At 35.0% G+C, this 18230-nt stretch overlaps 1 protein-coding gene across 1 annotated transcript in view; it reads left to right on the forward strand.

Annotated features, from left to right (window-relative positions):
• Window positions 1–18230, forward strand: part of frem2a (FRAS1 related extracellular matrix 2a) — a 68738-nt gene that overhangs the window by 15526 nt on the left and 34982 nt on the right. Inside the window, 1 exon segment of the mRNA XM_055051604.1 lies at window positions 10527–10673. Coding sequence (XP_054907579.1) covers window positions 10527–10673 — 147 coding nt within the window.

The following is an 18230-nucleotide window of genomic DNA, read 5'->3' on the forward strand; positions in this document are numbered from 1 at the left end:
ATGCAGTTTCTATCTCAGTGAGATTCTGATCCTGGGAGGTGGTCACTAGTTTTAGAAGCTGGTTGTAAACCTGAGGCCAGCAGGTATTAATCGGTTATTGTAGATCTGAACTTTGGTTTGATGACGTCAATATAAAAAATTACAGACTGATAGGAGGGACCTATCAGTCTGTAATTTTTACAGACTGATAGACTGATTGTAAAAACCTAGCTCTGTTACACAGAGCTCTGTTAAGTTAAAGCCACATCTTGTGAAATTGGGATATTTTTCCTCCAACAGGTTTCAGAGGAATCACCTCAAACCCGATGTTGCATTGGATTTATTTCAATGTCATTTGTGATTTTTAGCTCTTAATTTTCCAACAGTGGAGCTATAAAGATTGAAAAAGGTTGTCATTTTGGAGAAAATCTCTTCAATATCAACATTGCCTCTAAATAAGAGATATTTAATGGAAATAAATATCTCTTCCACCATAAATATCCACTAAATAAATTTTGTGGAAATTTCCTCTATCTATTTTTGATAGAGGAAAAGTCTCTCAGGCTCAAAACAAGATGCCAGAGAGCACTAAACTATTTTGAAAATAATAGACAATTTATTTTCATATAATTATCTCAGTAGAAGCCATTTGTTACTTAATGAAATATATTTGTCCCACTCTGTTGGTGGTGTGCAGTTTGTCACCTACTGCCGAGATCAACTCAAAACCTTTCAATCGACGTATTGATCACCCCTGATTCAGACTGCCCGGTAGAAGTTTATAAAATCATCAACGGTATGAATGTCTTGTTCATTTCAAGTGATGAATTGGAAACATTCTCTTTCCAGGTGGAATTATAATATCACACACATCTGCTATTAAATTAAACAAAATGATTTTCTCCAAACACCACATGATGAGTGTGGGTTCACCCACACTACTTTTTTTGCTAAATGTCCCATACCACTTTACAAAGAAACACATTTTGAAGCCATCAACCATGTTTTGGTGGTTTGAACTGGATATTTGACGTGGCGAAAATGTTTTAAATTATTTTTAAAACCCCAAAATAATATCAGCCATGTTTTTATTGAGTATACAAACTTCTTACTTGCAATGTAAATATGTGTTAAGTTGAAAATAAGTAATATTACTTATATAAATATAAATAAAAATCCAAAACATGAGATAAAGTTTTTGTTTTGCTTGTAGTGGCTAGCATCAATAAAAAATCTGCCAAAACAAACATTTAAATGAGCTGTCATCATGGTTACAAATGAGCCAGGTTAATATGCTGACCTTTTCCATAGTTAGTCTCTTTCTGTTGTCAAATCACTGTGCACTGATCTGTGTCAGACCAAAAGGTAATACATCAGGATTCAGTACAGAGCAACACATCCTCTGGCTATAGGAGCAAATTCTCTTTATCTGTTTGAATTCAGGAGTTTACTGTCACTTTCTCCTCTCAGCTCGGCTCTCCTCTCTTTATTCTCTTCACCACCATCCTCATCCCTGTTTCTTTTTTTACACTTTCAGGCATAGATGTTTGTTCATTATGATTTATTCATTTCCTGTGCTTTTAAAATGCTCAACTTGTGTTTGTTGTATGTTTGCTTTGTCAGTGCTGTTTTCGCCTGTCTATAGTCACCAGTTCTGTGACATGCAGTTCTTTTATTTTATGTTCCAATTTTGTTCAGTTAAATTTCCCACTACGCTGTGGGTTTTTTATGACTTATGATAAGTGTTGACTGTTTCAGTCACCAGCTATTGGATATTAAATTCATGTATGTCTGTGCTTGCTGTGTCTGTCTCTCAAAGAGTGGATGGCTCTCTCTCCTGTAGAATTATGACACATTCTGCTATGTTACTCATAATTATTTGCATTTCATAACGACCTTGAGATGAGAACGTCAGACTTTCAGAGTTGTGGAGGGATTTTTCATCCCTTTAATCATGTACGACTGGGATTTTCTGGTGCCTGACAACCAATGTTTGATTTTTCTACACCGGTGCTTAAAATTATTGCAAGAAATGTTTGCATTCATATATTTTTCTGTCTAATTACCACACCCTATGATGAACAATGGATCTGGATTCTATTAATCTTTAAAGCTATTTGTCTTGCTAAAAAACAGTTTCATCTGAATGCATCACAATATTATTGAAAAGCTCATTTATTTCAGCAACTTAATTCAAAGAATGATAGTGATATGTCAAATGTAATCATAACACACAAGACAATATATTTCAAACATATATTGCTGTTTAATCTGATTTTATTATATGACTACAAATTAAAATCAAATGCAATATCAAGGGAAATTGGAATGTTACAGAAAACTATTAAAGAAATTAAAATAATACAAAAATCTGATGGTGGTGGCGGAGGGGTTAAGCATAACCCAAATATGGAGGCCTTTGTCCTCAATGTGGCTGTTGCAGGTTCAATTCCTGGCCTGGTAATCTTTCCCACGTGACTTCCCCCTTCTCTCATTACCCACTTTCCTGTGAATTCACTTTCAAATAAAGGCCACTAGAGCCAGTATAGCCTTTTTTTAAATAAAAAAGAAATGTTAGCTGATTTCTACATAATCGTAATCACAAAGAAGGTAGACCACAATGAGTCATTGTTAAAGAAAATTAGGGGAGGGGAGTTGTGTTTTTTAGTATTGGGCTTAAGCTGAAAGTTGAGTGGAAGAAAAATATCCAAAGAGACTCTGTGGAGTCCTGTGAAGAAAAAGATAAGAGATAATGCAGCACACAAAGCAAATGACCTAAAGGTCACTAATAAAACAACCTGGACTCCCTTGACACCCGAGCACAACAACAAACTGATCATCTTTATTTCATTGCACTAAATCCCATCTAACTTACATCCTGCCCTTTTCTTCCTATTATTTGAAAGGATTCACATATAATCCCTCTTCTTTGCTGTTTTGCATTTCCATCTATCATCTAATTATTGCTGGTCTCCTTCTTTGTCATTTATATTGAATCCTAATTGGCCAGTAATTCATACTTCAAACTCTTAAGCATTGTAATGTAAGGTAATGCTACTTTTGCATCAGACTGTTCACAATGCAGTGCAGAAGGACTCACCGGTTTTGAGCCTTTTAGGAGACATACCTCATTGTTTGCGGGTGAAATATATATATATAAAAATCTGGTAAGATTTCTGAGAACAATGAAAGCAGAAATGAAGTGAAGAGGGAAAACCAAACCTTTCAGTTTGTATTTTATCATCTTGGGTCAAGTTTTGGTCTCAGCAGTGCCAGTAATGGGCTACATTAAACTCATCCCTCTTTTAAATAATAAAGTGAAGCCAGCGGGAGATGCTGGAGTTGTGGCTCTGTGATGAGCACTCCTGTTGGAGAGCACACTATTTTATAGGTGTCGTCATTCATCCGACACTATGAAGGCGTGCATAATTGGCATGCCGTAGCTTCTGCATAGACAAACGATAAATGTGCTTACAGATATGCTGAAGTACCTGAAGGAAGTCACTGCTTCCTCCTCCCCGAGGATTCCCCCTCTGAGCTACGCCTAGGGTCATAAACGTCTGTCTTTGTAGACATCAGTGGAAAAACCCCACGGTTATTAAGTGCATCACAGGAACTTCAAAGGAGTGAAAGATTCTCTGCCTCAGATGTCACTTTCTTATGGTTTTTTTGTGTCCAAGATGGCTTAAGGTGTCTCAGCAGCAAAGTCATGCCCAATGGCGATTGGATACAGGTTGGAAGCAATGCATTATTCTGTCAGACACCACTTTTATCTCCTGCAATTGAATTGGTGCATGCTTTGGGTGCAATGCAAGTGGGATTCACTTCCTTTATGCCCAAAAGTGCATATACTGGAATAAACTGTAAAAAAAAAAAATGCAATCTAGATTTTGTTTGGTTTGAAGTTATAAACAGTGATTCAAGTTGTGGAGGAAATGATCAAATGCAGTATAAATGATTAAACAACCATCCATCCATCCATCCATCCATCCATCCATCCATCCATCCATCCATCCATCCATCCATCCATCCATCCATCCATCCATCCATCCATCCATCCATCCATCCATCCATCCATCCATCCATCCATCCATCCATCCATCCATCCATCCATCCATCCATCCATCCATCCATCCATCCATCCATTTTCTGTTCACCCTTATCCCTATTGGGGTCAGGAGTTGCTGGTGCCTATCTCCAGCTGTGTTCCGGGCGAGAGGCAGGGCACACTCTGGACAGGTCACCAGTCTGTCGCAGGGCTGATTAAACAACATCTAAGCAAATTAGAAGTTGAGAAGGTCAAGACTGCTGAGATTCTTATAAAATGCCAACCAATTAAGCTATAAGAAATGCAATAATTATGCAGTAATGCAATAATTTGCTCATTTTGTTTTGATTATACCAATGTACTTAAATCTGGTGAGAGCACACTAAAAACTCCCATTACCTCAAGGAATGAGGTTCGAAACTTGTCCTCATATCTTTCTTCTCTACTCCAACAGTGTTGACATTACAAGTCTGGAATCAAGCAGAAAATGAGATTTGAGCGAGAGTCTATCTGGATCTAGTGTTGCTCTTGTAAAATCTTTTGTGCTTCTTTTGATATTGAAATATTGATGTCTTACCAGAGTGTGCAACAAAGAACTTCACATGCTTCTCAGAAGGTTTTTCTCGTGAAAAACAGTTAAACTGTTGGTGGTAGCTTTCTTTGCTTCCCCGATACAGTTAGTTTCTGGAACAGATGCACAGCACCAACACCTGCAGCATAGATGAACTACTGTACAAGAATAGCACCAGTGTGCTACACAATATTTTCAATGTATATAAGGAGCACTTTCCAATGCAACGACACTATAAAGAAAAAGTAAAGAAAGTAAATGCATCATTGTTCATTTTTAGCACATTTTTAAGAAACTTTTGACTTAGTTGCATTTAATTATTTGATATAAAAATGATGTCTGAAATATGAATGTCTTGCCAATATGGAGCCTGTATTTCTTAATTTAGTCCTTGACAGGAACAGCTTAAAGCAACCCAGCAAAAAGCGAGGAGATGTCACAAGAGCACAAGCTTTTGAACACACAACTGACAACAGATGTTATACGTCCTTTTTATCTGGAAGTGACGGCTCCCCCTCTATGAGTGTTACATGCATGTTACATTTTCTGAAGATTCTTGAAAGAAGCCTTTTAAGAGAATTTGAGCTGAACATTGAACAATAACGATAATTATTTCTGGTACTCATGCTGTACCCACTTTGCATTTTTCTGAGAGCAAATGTAACAACAGTTTTCAGAAAGTGATATTTATAAGCAACTGAACTCATAATGTTAGAGAAATAGCAGGACTGACTTCACAGAAATTTTGTAATTGCCTGTGTCTGTTGCTTCATCATGCAGACGGAATATTGTAAGCCAGTTTTGGTTTTCACATTTTAGTTCATTTTTTTTTCACCAAGTCATAGACTCATCTAACATCAAGTGCCCATTTAAATTTAGAACTCCCTTCTTGTTTTGATAGTCCTTCGACTGATGGGCTATCAAATGGGTTTGTTTCTGTGATACAAATCCATTTTACTTCGGAAGCTCACACTGAAAAGAAAAAAATAGTTATTTTGAATTTGGTTCCATGTTCAGTTGGGAAAAAAATAAAACTAATCCAAATTCAAAATCCCACTTGTCACTTAACACAACTAATATTTCCAATAAAGGTAACTTCAGCATATATTTTATACTTATCCTTTTTTAAGATGATCAAATTGCCTTGGCATGTCAAATTTATGACTTTCTGTTTGCATGGGATGTAAATAACATGTCACACTGTTAGAAGCACATCTTTAAAATGACAAAGATAAGAGAACATGCCTTTTATAGAAGGGAGATGTGTCTCTGTTTGTTAAATGCAGAATTTGCCAAACAAAAATAGTTACGGATAGTTGTGGATCAGTTATATCAGATCCACAACTAAATCAGTAATTAAATGCTTTAACATAATCGGGGCCATGATAGACAAGACTAGATGTTACCCTCAAGGTAATGTTACCACAATGCACTATATGGTTGTACAAATATAGGCAGAGAGACAGACAGACAACACACTGACAAACAGGTCACTTCATCCTTATTTCCCACGTGTCCACTTTGTACTTCAGTTCCAACATAAACAGAAGCACATTTACACAAAGTGCAGGGGCAAAACATTTGTAATGTTGCTTGGATTGAACTGTGGAAGGGATTAAAAGGTTCAATAACTTTTCTTTTGGAAAGGCATATTATTCTTTATGACAGAAAAATCCAACTTTGTTAAGGTAGAATAGAAAATGTCAGAATGCTGCCAACTTATTTGGAACATATGTGTCAATTAATGTCACTGTGAATATGGAATAACAGCATTTCCCTCAATGGACTTACACATCTTGAGTGACAGAAGACTGAAAATAGAGTGGCCTTAGAGTTTATATAAATAATATTGCAGAGTTGATGCTGTTTCTTTCTTCTTCAAACATCAAAGTTTTTCTGATGTTTATTACATTACAAAGATTGTTTGTCAATGCCAACAACAAAGTACATTTGCAAAATGTATATTTTTTTTCTGATATAAATGAAAAGCATGTTGAAATTGCATCTATAGCAGTAAAGAACCCATATTCATATCTAACTAGAGACACCATTCACCACATGTAGTTTCTTTCTGGTGTAAAATATGCTGTTTTCTCAAGATTTTTTAGCTTTGCAATTCAATTCTGCTGTCCACTGCGGCAAAACTTAATAAAATGAGAACATAGACAGTGAACCATATTTTAAAAGAGAGAAAAAAAAACACATTTTAGGCACTTGAAAGGGAGGTGAGTTTAAGTCTTCTAGCTCCATCACAGCATGAAACCTTTTCACGCTCCTGTGCAGGAGGGTTTCATGCCTTGTAATATTAAGGCTTTTTAGTTCGAGGGTAATCTCATCTGACATTACAGCACTCAGAATTAACTGAGTAAAGTTCATTCCAAGACATCGGAACGACAGTGGCAGTCAGACAGCAGATATTTTCTTTTAGGGTTTCTTGGGGTGCCGTGATCCTTGGAATTTGTCATACAGAGGCAATGATCTCAAATTGGTCTGAGAAGAAAAGGCAAAGAAAACAAACCTGTGTGCTGAATTTTTCTGAGTAAGACCTCTAAAAGGAATGTGGAGAGTCTTTTTTTTCCCCTGCATTGAGAACTATTTCAAAGACATCTTCTGTGTATTGTCAGCACATATGAGAGGTCTTTCATCCCTCTAAATAGCTGGAGGAATGAGACGTTCTGTAGCCTGCTGCTTCAGATTCCTATTGTTTGTGCACAGCCTCTCACCCCCACTGAGAGGTCACGAAAAAGGAACATGCACACACAAACAAACTTCAACATAGACAGGAACTAAGATTTGTGTGTCAGTTTACAGGCATTCAGTATCATAAATGAAAGACAGGGTTGCAGTTTGCAATGTGGTTGGAATCGAAGCAATGTAAACGTGTGCAATTCAAAATGTGCAGCTGATACGTGAAGCTTAAAGTTGACCTGAAGGCCTTTCGAGAGGGGACACACGACCTCTTATTACATTAGCAGTCTCCTCACCTCAGCATGTTGTGGATGTGTCTTCCATGCAAGAAAGTGCTGAACTTTTCACCTCTTCTGTGTGTCTTAGCACCATGTCAGCAAACCATGTTAGAGCTTTATTCTGTTCAAAAGAAAAAAAAAAAGAAAAGCTAAAGTGAACGGGTGTTGACTGCAGAGATGGATGAAGTCATCTTTGCTCTTAATTATGGATGTGACAGAGCAGCACCACCCTGTTTGCACTGGGATTACTGAACAACAGTTCTGCCCGGCATCACTTTATGACCCCTTATGATGAAGATGCTGTGCAATCTTCTATGCTGGCATAAAGTTTTTCATTTAGAAAAATAGCTTGTGAAACAAACAGATGTGAAATTGATGCTGTAGCTAAAAGTAATATCTATATAATGTTTAACATTATCGCATGGACACATATTATTGGTTTGTATCTTCTCAAAAACACAAGCTGAGATATGTTTTATTTTATCCTTTGATGTTAATTCAGACTTTTGTTTTATTTATGGATTTAGTTGAATGTTTCATATAATTAAACTACCAAGAATATTTGCAAAACAATTTTCCCCTTATTGTAATATATTGCCACACCAATATCTGTTATTTTCTGTATTCTATACACATTCATCATAGTAAATTAAGTCATCGTCAAAAAGTTAATTTATTTTTCTAATTCAGTTAAAAATGTGAAGTTTAAATATGTAAGGCGTTGAAGGTCATTGCCAAAGAATTTGGTTATTCAGAGTGCTGGATCCAAACACATTAATGGAAATTTGAGTGGATGGAAAACATATGGTTGAAAATTTTGAATAAGGTTCATTATTGGCCAGCGATGAAGCATTGCAAAAAAAGAGGATGAGCTGTGTGTTTTATTCTGGGAAGTATTCATAGATTTCAGATTCCTCATGCTTGTTGATTCATGGTTTCTTATGCCCTGATACTGTAAAGAAGAACCAAAACAGAGCTTCAACAAATTACTGCCTTCCCTTTTTTTTTTTTTGCATTTTTTCTGTCATTAGTTGTATGTTCTTGGATCTCTTTAGGGTGCAAAATAACTTTCTTTCGATGTTGGAGTTCAGTTTGAATAGTTTCCTTGGCTTTATTTCTACTACTTTCACAATTAGACTGACCATCTGGGGTTGGGCATTTTCTGTTGCATCAACTTTCTCAAAGTTTTGCTACGTCCCCATCAACCTTGTACTTTTTGGTAAATTGGCAGATGTGGTGTCATGAATATTAGGCTGTCTCAGTCTCTCTTGAGACAGCCTAATATTTGAATATTATTACAGCCTAATATTTGAATATTATTCAAACTTATAATCAAATAGACAATCCAAGTATATTCTTCTCTCTAAGCTTCTTAGGTAGCTCTTGCATTTAACTGTTCTGGCTGATGTTCAGTGAGGTGCACACAACAACGCCAACCTTCCCAGTTTAATATTTCTTTTCTATTCGAAGACTGACTCGCTCATTGAAACCTTGAAGGGGCTTTTGATACTAAATCAGTTTAAATGCTTACTTTGCAACATAACAAGATTGCAAGAAAATTGCCATTTTATTTAATTTTGTCCTTCTTAGATAAACAAAATGTTTATTTTATGTGTTTACTCAATTTTATTTTAAAGACTTACTGATATAAATTAGATTGTTGCATTTTTCAGGAGAAATTATGTTTTAATGAACTGTAAGGGTGCTTAAAAATGGCCTGTTTCAGAACCTGCAAGAATAGGCATTGTTTGCTGTTATACAAAAGCATTAAAACATCATGATGCCTCCACTTCTTATATTCCCTTTATAAATGCTTTCTTTTGATTTCCATTCAGTAACAAACCCCTGAGTGTAGGTGGTTAGATTAGATGCACAAAGAGTCATTCTTCCTGCCTACTCTTTTGAAGTGGCAGGTATTGATTTTCTCTATTAGCCTAGCAGAAAAAAACACCATTTACTCTGCAACTGTTTTCTTAGATACACTGATTTGTTGGCATGCTTAAATCTCAGATTAAAACAAAACACTGCTCAGCAGGACTCAATAGTATAGGATCTTATGTTTTCTGTTGATGAATGTGTAAACTGCAAACCAAAGCTAATTAGAGCACTTTCTCTTTATTCTAATTTCATTATAGTTATCCCCCCGGGTCACATATTCTGTTCTCATAATTTCATTGATAGTTAGAACATGATGTTTATTGCAGATTCTGACTATGAAACTGGCAAAATAAAAATGGCTGGCACAATGTACATGTGAGTAATATTTCTAGTTATTTTTTAACCCAAATATTGAGTTGATACTGTTGGGAAGGAAGCTTGGTACTTTTAACTAAAAATGATAAATTTAATACTTTCTTAAATAGAATAGAAAAGAACATAGAAGTTTGTCATTTTTAACCATTTGTAAAAGGATCACCATGGTATGTCTACATGTTAGAGGCTGAGCACAGAGAAAAGATGTCAACAATACAAAATATCTTCAATTGTTTTATTTGTAGCATGTGTGAACATTTGTAAACAAATGCTAAAATTTTAAGACTTAAGTTCACATATAAAAGCAATTTTATTGATATTTGAGTAAAGTTTTTTTGACAGTTGTTTTTTTAACATAATTTCAGCTGTATTTATTTGATAATATTTGATAATAAAGGTGATTTTTATTTTAATTAAGAATTTTATGAAGAAAAAAATATAAGTAGCCTGTGTTATATTGACTAGCTTGTTTTCAAGTACACTTGTTAGTTTAGTTTTTAATCTATAATAAAAAATAAAACTAAATAAATCATAAATTTCAATTTGGATATTACTTGCTCAGTTAACCATGTTATGGGTTAAAATTTTTAACTATTATTTGTTAGTCTTAATTTGACAGTGGTCACTTCAACCTATCCGCCTATCATAAAATCTTCACTTGGGTTGTGTATATGTTAATTTCTTTATTTTTTAATTATTTGTTTTCTAGGTGGAAACAAGCTTAATGGACAGCAATTCCGCTTGGACTGGGCCTGGATTTCCATGGAGAAAGAGTATTATGTGGTAGATGAGGAAGACAAATTCTTGGAGGTGGTGCTCCAACGAAGAGGATATCTGGGAGAGACGTCATTCATTGGTCAGTCTGTTTTTTGCCTTTATGCCTCCTTTGCTTTATGTCAGCTTTCATCTCTCTGAACTGAGATTTATTGTCTCTGGATTTAGCCACAATAAACAATGATTGATGCAGAGTGTATAATATCAGACTTGGCTCTAGGCAGCAGTGTCACAATAACTGTCAGATGAATTGCTGTAACCTCTTGGGGAGATATTTATTGCTCCTGCATAAATAACACAAACACGTCCCTGACTTTTCCCCAAGTGCTGTTATCAAGCTAAAAACCTCAGTTTTGTGAATTGGAAGTAATAAGAGATAATTATTCAAACTTATAATCAAATAGACAATCCAAAATTATTGTTATAATTTGACTAAATAAATTTTAGTCTGTTTTCAAACTTTTAATCTTCCAATCTCTCAATGTCAAAGATGTTCACATTGCAAAACAAAATGATAACATACATAAAAAAATCCAAAATAAAAACAATCCTATTCATTTTACCAATACAGTGCCTTTAAAAAACTATTCAGAACAATTGAAATTTTTCATATTTTGTCACTTTACAATTGCTAGTATCACTGTATGACATCAATGATACATGTTTTGGTTTATTTACAGATTAAAACCTAAAAGTATGGAGTCCATTTGCATTCAGCTGTATAAAATCTCTTAATACAAATCCCTTAAGAGCAACCAAATATCTTCAGAGGTCAAAATCCATCTGGATAATGTTTTGCGGTGAAAACATACAGCTGTTCTATAAAGACTTTAAAGATGTTAGTGAGCCTTAGAGAACAAACACCATCAAGAAGAGCAAAGAACACCGATAGTATTGCTAGCAAGGGGGGTCAACCATAGAAGTGGTTAATTTGTGAACAACTGTTCCTGAATGTGGGAATATATTTTGTTGAAAATTATTCTGCTGCAATAATAGCTGTCTTACCTCTGTAAGCCTTTAACAGAGGTGCCAGTAGATCTGTTAGTGCAAAGATATTGTGGAACTGACCTTGTAAACACTGAAAATAGAAGCCTCAGAAATTATGAGTCTTAGTACATTTTTTTCTACATGAAATCTTGTGGCCTGTTTTTTTTTTTTTCATTTTTTTACTAACAATTGCATACATATTAGTAAGTCGCGCTTACATTTTCTACTAATTAAACTTGTCTTTTCTCTTAAACACACCCTGTGAATTTCCACAGTAAATTAAATTTTGCAATGAGATTAATAATTTTCATGCATCATTTCGGTATTCAACTATTTAGGTGGAAATTGCACAAGACTTTAATTAGACAATTTCTATTAGTTTAGTACAGACAGTGTGATTTGCTTTGACTGATGAAGGTTTAATTAGGCTAAATTTACATAATTTCCCTTTTTAAGCTTCAGTAATTAAAATGTGGCCAAGGTAATTTTAAGCTTTTCTTGCTCCTTGGCAATGTTATATTAATTTTTCTTGAAAAAAGAAAAAGGCATTTTCCTGTGTTATATATTTTTTAAATGAATAAAATATAATAAGTTGAACTTCAATCTTATGCTTAGTTTATCAATATATGCATCATATATACAATTTACAACTTACATCTCTTTCATTTAATTCAAGATAGACTTTAAAAACTAAGCAAAAGAGATTGTAGATTAAACATATTAAATACAAACAAAACATTGCATTTTTGGAGTTATAAGTGTAATGCAAATGTTTGTGTTCTGAATCTTACCGCCACGGATCAATGTTTAGGCCTCCAAGATTCACAGTGAATGTTTCAGTTGATCTTAAAAATATAATCCTGTTCCCAGGATATACTTTTGATTTTAAATATTTAAATAAGTGTTGGAAAATAGGTCGCAGAGAAGAACCCTTAAAACAGAGAAGTATCATGTCAAAGCAGTATATTTTTCATCAATCTGAAATATCCTAGAGGTTTCCCTGCAGAACATGCCTGCAAATCTATCTATCTATCTATCTATCTATCTATCTATCTATCTATCTATCTATCTATCTATCTATCTATCTATCTATCTATCTATCTATCTATCTATCTATCTATCTATCTATCTATCTATCTATCTATCTATCTATCTATCTATCTATCTATCTATCTATCTATCTATCTATCTATCTATCTATCTATCTATCTATCTATCTATCTATCTATCTATCTATCTATCTATCTATCTATCTATCTATCTATCTATCTATCTATCTATTTATCTATCTATCTATCTATCTATCTATCTATCTATCTATCTATCTATCTATCTATATATATTATATATATATATATATATATATATATATATATATTATATATATATATATATATTTATATATATATATATATATATATATATATATACTACTACTACTACTTCAATGCCAATCCAATACTAAGCCTTCTGAGTGGCAGAGGTTGGTGATTTGGTGTTAAAAGGAACAGCACAGCATATTTTTGTGCTTATGTCGGGGTGTTTGTGCAGGTTCGAAGGTTTAAGGGATGACAATGCTGTCTCTGAGCACCTCCCTTAGCCTTGACTTTATCATGCTTCAGCTGGTTTGCTTATGAACAAGTAGCAGTTGTAAGCAACTTTTACTCTGCCGCCTCTCATCGTCATTCTGCTCTTTGTAAATCCCAGAGCCACTTTTAAATATACCAGTGTGTCAGGTTGTACAATAATATCTATTAACTTGGGTAGATATACTTTTGAGAATTCACACCACTTGGGACGGTCTGAAGTCTGTCTCTTAAGTACACATGAGAAATTGTATTCTGATTCTCTGTCTTTGCACAGACAAAACACATGGTTATCTCTGAACACCCATAGATGGTACACTCACACACACTCACCCTATTTCAAGACAGTGTTTTAAAAGCAGCGTCTAGGTAACATGGCTTTCTGACGAACTGCTGAAACACTTCAAATTGAAACGACTTTCATCTAGGCTGATGTAGCTCCCAGAAATTCAGCAGAGGCATAAGTCCATGGCTGGGGTGAAAATTAAACTGAAGTAATTCTTGTTCTGGCTTTAGAAAATTATTACATTTTACTTCAGAGCCCAAAGTCTTTTCATTTGTGAAAGTAGGAAGCACTCTAGCTCAAATAAAAATAAAAAAAGGAAAGAAACAGGTTATTAATATTTAATAGAGATAACAGTAAAATGTAAATTAAAATTATGCCCACAGGAATATTTAAGAATGCCATTGATTTTATATATATATACATTTTTTTTGTTAGGTTTTTTTTGGGGGTATGTGTGAGTGTGTGTATCAACACCCACATGCACACACACATTTGTGTGTGTATTTATATTGCTCTTGATTTTTTATATATTAAGCTTGTTGTTTTATTTATTGAAACTTCATATTCACTGCCACAAGCTACTGTAAACTTTGCACAGAGAACTTGACCGAACTGACTATGGCAATTATTACCCACCTGACAAATACCCCTTGACTGTACTTGACAATAATGGCTCACTTCTTCCATTGCCTTTGTTGCTTTGATTTAGAGAGTAGAGAATAGGGATTCAAAAACAAAACTACTGTTCCAAATCACAGGCAGGAATCTGAATATTCGGTCATCAAGTATGTGATTTTAATAGAATATTTTCACAGAAATATTTTTACATTGCATTGGATTTGTCATAAGGCAATACCTATGAGGTGTAGCTGGTAAGTGCATTGTGCAGTATGTGCCATTTAAAGGCTGTCACATTATCAAGCAATTAGTATACACAGTGACCTGGAAAACTTTTTGACACCTTCAACTTCTACAAGTCCTGCCACTTTATGACCACAATTATCTATTTGGAATTTTATGTGATAGATTTTAAGTGTAGCGAAGTGGAAGATAATTGAACAGTTTTCTAAATTATCAATGAAAAATCTGAAAAAATTTATTGAACCCACATTCTCCTGCCTCATAAAACCCAGCAGAGCATGTGTCACTACATTCTGTCACCGACTTTTACAGCAACTACAACCCTTTTGTCATCACCAGGTTTGCAGTTTTCTTTGCTAATTTTTCTCAATCTCAGTCAGTCAAGTCTTTCACAGCACCTGACTATTTAAATGATTCAATTGGAACTATAGCTATATTTGTTTTCATGATGGACGTTTTCTAAATTCACCTGGCATGATGGACACCTGACATGATGTTACCACCATCTCTTACCATGGTTATTAATTTTTCCGGGTAATGTGCAGTGGGCAAGAAGTTTTTTTAGCTAAAAAAGAAGGCTTATTTGTTTTCTCATCTGACTAGAGCACCATGTTTTCTGTGTCCCCTACATTTGTTTGTGGACATCTATTTCAAAGTCTTAAAAGAAACAGTGAAATTCAAATTTTTCTATCTATTGAAAAATTTGAATTTTTGTGTGCTGGTAAAGCGTAGTAAAAAATATTTATTAAGATCGAATATCAGCACTCTTAAACAGATAAAGCAGCCAAGGCAAGAATGAAAAACCCACACAATGATTGCTATGATTCGGGTGTGCGGAGAGAAAGATTGATCGCTCCAGATTCAACGAGGAATAAGTCAGGGATAAAATAAAAAGCAGGGAAGAATGTTGCGAGAAGCCTGCTGCTATTGCAATGGTTTGCTGATGAAAGCTTGTGTGGTTCCAAGTAACATTACAGCAGAGCTTTTTTGCAGAGACCATCCCAGCAGGTGTACAGGTAGTGAGGATCAGCAGAGAAGGAACACGGGGTTAAGATCAAGGTTTAAAGTTGCCCCTGCAAAGCAAAAGCTCAGGTAGGATAGCCCTGGACAAGAACATGTCGATCAGTCTGGATTCTCCTGCTTCTCTTTTTAAGTTCAGCTTTTTCTCACACTTCTTTCAACAATCAATTAAATCAGTCCACATACGTGTCACATTATTTATTCATGAAATAGTTTTTCCAAACCTTTCCTACGTATATCAGTTTTCTCACCTCCTGACTTCTGCTTTGCTGTCACTCGACTTAACTCTTCTCATGTTTACGTACTGTCTTCTTCAATTTCTCATCGCCTCATCTCTGGGCATTGAAGACTGTTCCTGAGAAGCTCTTATTCAGACACAACCGCTCCTCTTCACCGAGCTGCATCCATTTTCACAGACTGATTGAGGTGATTCTTCCACTGCACTTTTATTCTCTAAATATTACAATAATCTGAGGAAGAAACATGGAAACCCATCGCTTGTTGATGCACATGAGAAGAGAACACTGTTCCGTATGATGTGATCCAAGACATGACCTACAGTAGTTAACATTGCTAAAGATGTTCACACTGTTTCTGAGATGAAGGTGTCAGAATATACGGTGCATCACTGTTTGTTGCAAATGAGGCTGCATAACCTCAAATCAGACGGGGTTTTCCCATGCTGACCCCAGTTAAACACTCCAACAATGGGGATCAAGAGCATCAAACCAAAACTGCTGAATAATAGACGAAGGTGGCCTAAGTTAATGAATAATATATGTGATAATATATGGCAAGGAGGCAAGACAGCAGAAGAATGTTGAGCAATGTTCTACTTGAAACCTTGTTTCTGGCTGTACATGTGGTTGTGTCTCTAAACATATCACCTCCTGACACATTGCTTCATACTATGTACATCTTTTTGAAAATATGTATTCCCCCTATGGCTATGGCCTCTTTTCACTAGTTCAAGATTTGTTGGAATAAAAAATAAAGAAGATGATGCTAATGTTGTAATGGCAGAAGCCGCACCAAAATGTCAGTGGTCTAATGGAGTCCATTCCTTGCTTGGTAAAAGCTGTTTTGGCAGCTAATGGAGAACTAACACACTTTAAGGCAGGTGATCATAATGTTCTGTCTGACCAGTCTATGTGTCTTATCTTTATTCCGCCTTTTCTGCAGAACCTCTGCTGTACCACTTTAAAAAAAAACTTTATATTTGCTTACCATCAGCAACTCTTGCTCTCACCCTGCAGCTCACACTTCAAACATTTTAGTTTCCCAGTGATGTCTGTTTAAGATGCAAGGTCAAGCATCCAGTCTGTGTCCTTGAGCTCTGAGGCATCTTCCCCTTTGGACTGCATGAACTCTTTGATTTCAACCAAAAGCGACAAGAAGCGATTCAAAACTCTTCTCCTTGTGAGCCTCTGGATTTCTACATCCAGTAACAGGTCACCATATTCTGCTGACAAATCCTCACATAGAGCTTTAAAAATCCACTGTTTGTCTTTGAAGACAAAATACTACTTAAAATGTGGTGCCAGTTCACACTTTCTAAGCATAAGCTCTAGTTCAGTTCACACAGGTTAAAACTGATATTTTTTCTGCACAGTTCACTTCCCACATATTTTGAATAAATTCACAGTCTCAGTATTGACTAGATTTAGTTCATCAGTCTTTTTAGAGAGCTGTGTTTTAAAACGGGGGGACCTTTTACATGCATCTGCTTATGACTCTCCTTTGGGCTTCATTAAAATAAACAGTATTTTAATTTGGGTAAATTCCAAATAATCTGCCTTCCCTGTTTAATAGGATTGTAAAAAAGCATTGTAGTTTTTGTGGGTTTTTTTTTTTCCCTTTTGTCACACTTAAATGTTTCAGATGATCGAAAAAACAAGCATGACACTACCATCTTAATATTTGACTGTTGGCATGATGTTTTTTTTTTTTTTCTGAAATGCTGAGATAGTTTTACACCAAATGTGAAAGTCTTTGTCTTTAGATGAGCAAATTTGGCAGAGGCAAACTCAGGAATAATTGCAACTTTAATTGCATCGCAATGTTCTCCTGCTAAGTATTGATTCAGTGTGCTGATTCAAAGTGCATGTGACACTTTTTCCATTTGTAAAAAAAAAAAAAAAAAAAAAAAAAACTGAAAACCTTTTATCTTTTACAGGACACTGTAATTTAATGATTTGGTATTTATAAATTCAGACATTTTCAATTTATCTTTAGGTGCACACAATTGCACATCACAGATTACATGTCATTATTTATTAAAAGTGCAATTTTTTTGTAATTTTATGTAAATATAACATGACTGAAGAAGCTTTTGCAGTTAAGTTCCTCATTGCAAATTAAGATTAGGCTACAATGAAAATAAGCATTGGTACTGCTGAGAAAGAGTGATTTTGCAGTTTATGGAAAATCACACTTTCTAGGCAGATATGGAGACTGACTGTGGTGAAACAGGGTTTCTTTAATAATAAATAATGAGTAAAACTTGAAATGGAATGGCTGGAAGTGCAGGTCATGAAGTCCATACAGAATAGCAGATAGAGCAATAGAAGAATCCGATAAGGAAACAAAACAAAAACCGGGAGGTCCAATAAAAAGGTGAAGTTTGGAAAATTATAAAGAAACTTGATTAACTAATTAGAGGAGATGTGGTACAGCTGTGGGTAGAGGAAAGAAAATGAAGGTGGGAGACCAATTAACACACTGAGTTGAATGAAGACCCAAAGACTTTGACAGAAAACTATGTGTAAATGAGCTGTATTACAAAAACATTTTTCAAATCAAGTGATTAATCTCACTCCAAAAGCATTTATAGATCACATATTTAAGTCTCTCAATAGGCAAAAAATAAGATAAGCTTGGAGTGTGAAAAGTATTTTTG

This window comes from Poeciliopsis prolifica, unplaced genomic scaffold, assembly GCF_027474105.1.
Source record: "Poeciliopsis prolifica strain line A6 unplaced genomic scaffold, Auburn_PproV2 SCAFFOLD033, whole genome shotgun sequence".
In the NCBI taxonomy this organism is placed as follows: Eukaryota; Metazoa; Chordata; class Actinopteri; order Cyprinodontiformes; family Poeciliidae; genus Poeciliopsis; species Poeciliopsis prolifica.